The sequence below is a fragment of the Salvelinus fontinalis genome, chromosome 4 (assembly GCF_029448725.1).
Source record: "Salvelinus fontinalis isolate EN_2023a chromosome 4, ASM2944872v1, whole genome shotgun sequence".
Classification (NCBI taxonomy): Eukaryota; Metazoa; Chordata; class Actinopteri; order Salmoniformes; family Salmonidae; genus Salvelinus; species Salvelinus fontinalis.
Genome location: NC_074668.1, coordinates 82838268 through 82844267, shown reverse-complemented (window position 1 = coordinate 82844267; position 6000 = coordinate 82838268). Strand labels below are relative to the sequence as shown.

Below are 6000 nucleotides of genomic sequence, written 5' to 3'. Positions count from 1 at the left end.
CCAGCAGGTAGCCTAGTGGTTAGAGCGTTGGACTAGTAACCAGCAGGTAGCCTAGTGGTTAGAGCGTTGGACTAGTAACCAGCAGGTAGCCTAGTGGTTAGAGCGTTGGACTAGTAACCAGCAGGTAGCCTAGTGGTTAGAGCGTTGGACTAGTAACCAGCAGGTAGCCTAGTGGTTAGAGCGTTGGACTAGTAACCAGCAGGTAGCCTAGTGGTTAGAGCGTTGGACTAGTAACCGGCAGGTAGTCTAGTGGTTAGAGTGTTGGACTAGTAACCAGTAGGTAGTGTTGGACTAGTAACCAGTAGGTAGCCTAGTGGTTAGAGCGTTGGACTAGTAACCAGCAGGTAGTCTAGTGGTTAGAGCGTTGTGTCAGTAACCAGCAGGTAGCCTAGTGGTTAGAGCGTTGGGTCAGTAACCAGCAGGTAGCCTAGTGGTTAGAGCGTTGGGCCAGTAACCAGCAGGTAGCCTAGTGGTTAGAGCGTTGGACCAGTAACCAGCAGGTAGCCTAGTGGTTAGAGCGTTGGACCAGTAACCAGCAGGTAGCCTAGTGGTTAGAGCATTGGACTAGTAACCAGCAGGTAGCCTAGTGGTTAGAGCGTTGGACTAGTAACCAGCAGGTAGCCTAGTGGTTAGAGCGTTGGGCCAGTAACCAGCAGGTAGCCTAGTGGTTAGAGCGTTGGACCAGTAACCAGCAGGTAGCCTAGTGGTTAGAGCGTTGGACTAGTAACCAGCAGGTAGCCTAGTGGTTAGAGCATTGGACTAGTAACCAGCAGGTAGCCTAGTGGTTAGAGCGTTGGACTAGTAACCAGCAGGTAGCCTAGTGGTTAGAGCGTTGGACCAGTAACCAGCAGGTAGCCTAGTGGTTAGAGCATTGGACTAGTAACCAGCAGGTAGCCTAGTGGTTAGAGTGTTGGACTAGTAACCAGCAGGTAGACTAGTGGTTAGAGCGTTGGACTAGTAACCAGCAGGTAGTCTAGTGGTTAGAGCGTTGGACTAGTAACCAGCAGGTAGCCTAGTGGTTAGAGCATTGGACTAGTAACCAGCAGGTAGACTAGTGGTTAGAGCGTTGGACTAGTAACCAGCAGGTAGTCTAGTGGTTAGAGCGTTGGGTCAGTAACCAGCAGGTAGCCTAGTGGTTAGAGCATTGGACTAGTAACCAGCAGGTAGCCTAGTGGTTAGAGCGTTGGACCAGTAACCAGCAGGTAGCCTAGTGGTTAGAGCGTTGGACCAGTAACCAGCAGGTAGCCTAGTGGTTAGAGCATTGGACTAGTAACCAGCAGGTAGCCTAGTGGTTAGAGCGTTGGACCAGTAACCAGCAGGTAGCCTAGTGGTTAGAGCGTTGGACCAGTAACCAGCAGGTAGCCTAGTGGTTAGAGCGTTGGACTAGTAACCAGCAGGTAGCCTAGTGGTTAGAGCATTGGACTAGTAACCAGCAGGTAGCCTAGTGGTTAGAGCGTTGGACTAGTAACCAGCAGGTAGCCTAGTGGTTAGAGCATTGGACTAGTAACCAGCAGGTAGCCTAGTGGTTAGAGCATTGGACTAGTAACCAGCAGGTAGCCTAGTGGTTAAAGCGTTGGACTAGTAACCAGCAGGTAGCCTAGTGGTTAGAGCGTTGGACTAGTAACCGAAAGGTTGCAAGACTGAATCCCTAAGCTGACAAGGTAAAAATCTGTCGTTCTGCCCCTGAACAAGGCAGGGAACCCATTGTTCCTAGGCTTGTTTTAGTTCTTAACTGACTTGCCTAGTTAAAGGTTAAATTTAAAAAAATGATAACAAGGTGATGGTGTCTGTGTTAATGTTATTGTGCTATAGTGCCCTCTGGTGGTGTAGTTACTGCACTACACAGCTGGGCAGGGCTTTTCAATACTCCTTACTATAGAATACCACACTACGTACACTGAGTGGCACATTTTCAGGAACACCTTCCTGATATTGAGTTTCACCCCCACTTTTGTCTCCAGAACAACCGCAAATCATCAGGGCATGGACACTCTACAAGGTGTCTAAAGCGTTCCCTAGGGATGCTGGCCAAAGTTGACTCCAATGCTTCCCACAGTTGTGTCAAGTTGGCTGGATGTCCTTTGGGTGGTGGAATGTTCTTGATACACACAGGAAACTATTGAGCATGGAAAACCCAGCAGCGTTGCAGTTCTTGACACAAACCAGTGTTCCTGGCACCTACTACCATACCCCGTTCAAAGGCACTTCAATATTTTGTCTTGCCCATTCACTCTCTGAATGGCACACATACACAACCCATGTCTCAATTTGTTTCAAGGCTTAAAAATCCTTCTTTAACCTGTCTCCTCCTCTTCATCTACACTGATTGAAGTGGATTTAACAAGTGACATCAATAAGGGATCATATCTTTCACCTGGATTCACCTGGTCAGTCTATGTCATGGAAAGAGCAGGTGTTCCTAATGTTTTGTACACTCAGTGTATGTTGTACGCGGTGGAAGAGAACACACACACTTGAATTTGTAACTTTGAAAATAGACTCAGGGAAGGCAGCTCTATCGCGTGGTAACAAGAGACATTTAGTATGGCGTAAGAGCGCGCCGGGAACCTGAGAGCTCGCCTGGTCAGTAGGGAAATGCCGTCTACACGGTGCTCGGTAAACTTTTAGAGAGTGAAGGAAGAAGTTTGTGGACACGCTTTGACAGTCATTTCATCATGGTAAGAACTTTTTAAAAATGTCTCTATATTTCTATCTATTTAACTTTATTCTACTGGTTATCTGTATGCGTCATCTAAGGTCTTGCGCCGCACATTGCCCTTGATATTTGGTGATGCAGGAAGTCCCATCAAATGTGCCTACAATAAGTTTCTAATAAGACCTGGCCAACAGTCTAGCAGTAATAGTATGGAATAACACGAGTTATAAACTGGGTGGTTCCAGCCCTGGATACTGATTGGCTGACTGCCATGGCCGTATACCTCGGGTATGATAAAACGTTTAATTTTACTGCTCTAATTATGTTGGTAACCAGTTTATAATAGCAATAAGGCGCCTCTTATTGCGTTGGTCGTAAATAAGAACAGCCGTTAGCCGTGGTATATTGGCCATATACCACACCTCCTCTGAACATATTGCTTAATTATAACACCAGTTATAAACACGTTCTACTCATAATTAATCTATTGTAATATATATATTTTTTTTAAAGACGTGTTTTGTATGTAAGCTAAATGTTTCTCTGGTTCTGTGATGTTGGCCATGTTGTTGTACGTCGCCATGTTTGTTGTTTTACAAATCCCGAGCAGACACGACACTTCACCTGCTGAACTATCAGAAATATTCTGTTCTTTTACACAGAGTTTACTTCTATAATGGGCGGAGTAGAGAACCCATCTGAGACAGCTATATTACACATGGTAACCACGCCATCGTCCCCATCTATGCCTGCTGGCATGGCCCTGTTCAAGCAGCAGACAGTGGAAGATTTCTACGACATCGGAGAAGAATTAGGAAGGTACAGTATTACGATAGGGGCAGCAGGTAGCCTAGTGGTTAGAGTGTTAGGTCAGTAACCAGCAGGTAGCCTAGTGGTTAGAGCGTTGGACTAGTAACCAGCAGGTAGCCTAGTGGTTAGAGTGTTAGGTCAGTAACCAGCAGGTAGCCTAGTGGTTAGAGCGTTGGACTAGTAACCAGCAGGTAGCCTAGTGGTTAGAGCGTTGGGCCAGTAACCAGCAGGTAGCCTAGTGGTTAGAGCGTTGAACTAGTAACCAGCAGGTAGCCTATTGGTTAGAGCGTTGGACTAGTAACCAGCAGGTAGCCTAGAGGTTAGAGTGTTGGACTAGTAACTAGCAGGTAGCCTAGTGGTTAGAGCGTTGGGCCAGTAACTAGCAGGTAGCCTAGTGGTTAGAGCGTTGGACTAGTAACCAGCACGTAGCCTAGTGGTTAGAGCGTTGGACTAGTAACCAACAGGTAGCCTAGTGGTTAGAGTGTTGGGCCAGTAACCAGCAGGTAGCCTAGTGGTTAGAGCATTGGGCCAGTAACCAGCACATAGCCTAGTGGTTAGAGAGTTGGGCCAGTAACCAGCACGTAGCCTAGTGGTTAGAGCATTGGGCCAGTAACCAGCAGGTAGCCTAGTGGTTAGAGTTTTGGACTAGTAACCAGCAGGTATCCTAGTGGTTAGAGCGTTGGGCCAGTAACCAGCAGGTAGTCTAGTGGTTAGAGCGTTAGGCCAGTAACCAGCAGGCAGCCTAGTGGTTAGAGCATTGGGTCAGTAACCAGCAGGTACCCTAGTGGTTAGAGCATTGGGCCAGTAACCAGCAGGTAGCCTAGTGGTTAGAGCGTTGGACTAGTAACCAGCAGGTAGCCTAGTGGTTAGAGCGTTGGACTAGTAACCAGCAGGTAGTCTAGTGGTTAGAGCATTGGACTAGTAACCAGCAGGTAGCCTAGTGGTTAGAGCGTTGGGCCAGTAACCAGCGGGTACACTAGTGGTTAGAGCATTGGACGAGTAACCAGCAGGTAGCCTAGTGGTTAGAGTGTTGGACTAGTAACCAGCAGGTAGACTAGTGGTTAGAGTGTTGGACTAGTAACCAGCAGGTAGCCTAGTGGTTAGAGCGTTGGACTAGTAACCAGCAGGTAGCCTAGTGGTTAGAGCGTTGGACTAGTAACCCGCAGGTAGCCTAGTGGTTAGAGCATTGGACTAGTAACCAGCAGGTAGCCTAGTGGTTAGAGCATTGGGACTAGTAACCAGCAGGTAGCCTAGTGGTTAGAGCGTTGGACTAGTAACCAGCAGGTAGCCTAGTGGTTAGAGCGTTGGGCCAGTAACCAGCAGGTAGCATAGTGGTTAGAGCATTGGACTAGTAACCAGCAGGTAGCCTAGTGATTAGAGCGTTGGACTAGTAACCAGCAGGTAGCCTAGTGGTTAGAGTGTTGGACCAGTAACCAGCAGGTAGCCTAGTGGTTAGAGCGTTGGACTAGTAACCAGCAGGTAATATAGTGGTTAGAGCGTTGGACTAGTAACCAGCAGGTAGCCTGGTGGTTAGAGTGTTGGACTAGTAACCGGCAGGTAGCCTAGTGGTTAGAGCGTTGGACTAGTAACCAGCAGGTAGCCTAGTGGTTAGAGCGTTGGACTAGTAACCAGCAGGTAGCCTAGTGGTTAGAGCATTGGACTAGTAACCAGCAGGTAGCCTAGTGGTTAGAGCGTTGGACTAGTAACCAGCAGGTAGCCTAGTGGTTAGAGCGTTGGACTAGTAACCAGCAGGTAGCCTAGTGGTTAGAGCGATGGACTAGTAACCAGCAGGTAGCCTAGTGGTTAGAGCGTTGGACTAGTAACCAGCAAGTAGCCTAGTCGTTAGAGCGTTGAACTAGTAACCAGCAGGTAGCCTAGTGGTTAGAGCATTGGGCCAGTATCCAGCAGGTAGCCTAGTGGTTAGAGCATTGGGCCAGTAACCAGCAGGTAGCCTAGTGATTAGAGCGTTGGACTAGTAACCAGCAGGTAGCCTAGGGGTTAGAGTGTTGGACTAGTAACCAGCAGGTAGCCTAGTGGTTAGAGCGTTGGACTAGTAACCAGCAGGTAGCCTAGTGGTTAGATCGTTGGGCCAGTAACCAGCAGGTAGCCTAGTGGTTAGAGCGTTGGACTAGTAACCAGCAGGTAGCCTAGTGGTTAGATCGTTGGGCCAGTAACCAGCAGGTAGCCTAGTGGTTAGGGCATTGGGCCAGTAACCAGCAGGTAGCCTAGTGGTTAGAGCATTGGGACTAGTAACCAGCAGGTAGCCTAGTGGTTAGAGCGTTGGACTAGTAACTGAAAGGTTGCAAGATCGAATCCCCGAGCTAACAAGGTGAAAATCTGTCGTTCTGCCCCTGAACAAGGCAGTTAACCCACTGTTTCCCTGAACAAGGCAGTTAAACCCACTGTTCCCCTGAACAAGGCAGTTAAACCCACTGTTCCCCTGAACAAGGCAGTTAAACCCACTGTTCCCCTGAACAAGGCAGTTAAACCGACTGTTCCCCTGAACAAGGCAGTTAAACCGACTGTTCCCCTGA

At 48.2% G+C, this 6000-nt stretch overlaps 1 protein-coding gene across 1 annotated transcript in view; it reads left to right on the top strand.

The window, feature by feature from the left end:
• Positions 1-2567: 2567 nt before the first annotated feature.
• The window catches only part of LOC129854517 (death-associated protein kinase 3-like), a 58463-nt gene continuing 55030 nt past the window's right edge, over positions 2568-6000 (top strand). Inside the window, exons 1-2 of the mRNA XM_055921638.1 lie at positions 2568-2678; positions 3319-3475. Of these exons, the coding sequence (XP_055777613.1) occupies positions 3333-3475 (143 nt within the window). The 5' untranslated portion in view covers positions 2568-2678; positions 3319-3332. The remainder of the gene's footprint in view (positions 2679-3318; positions 3476-6000) is intronic.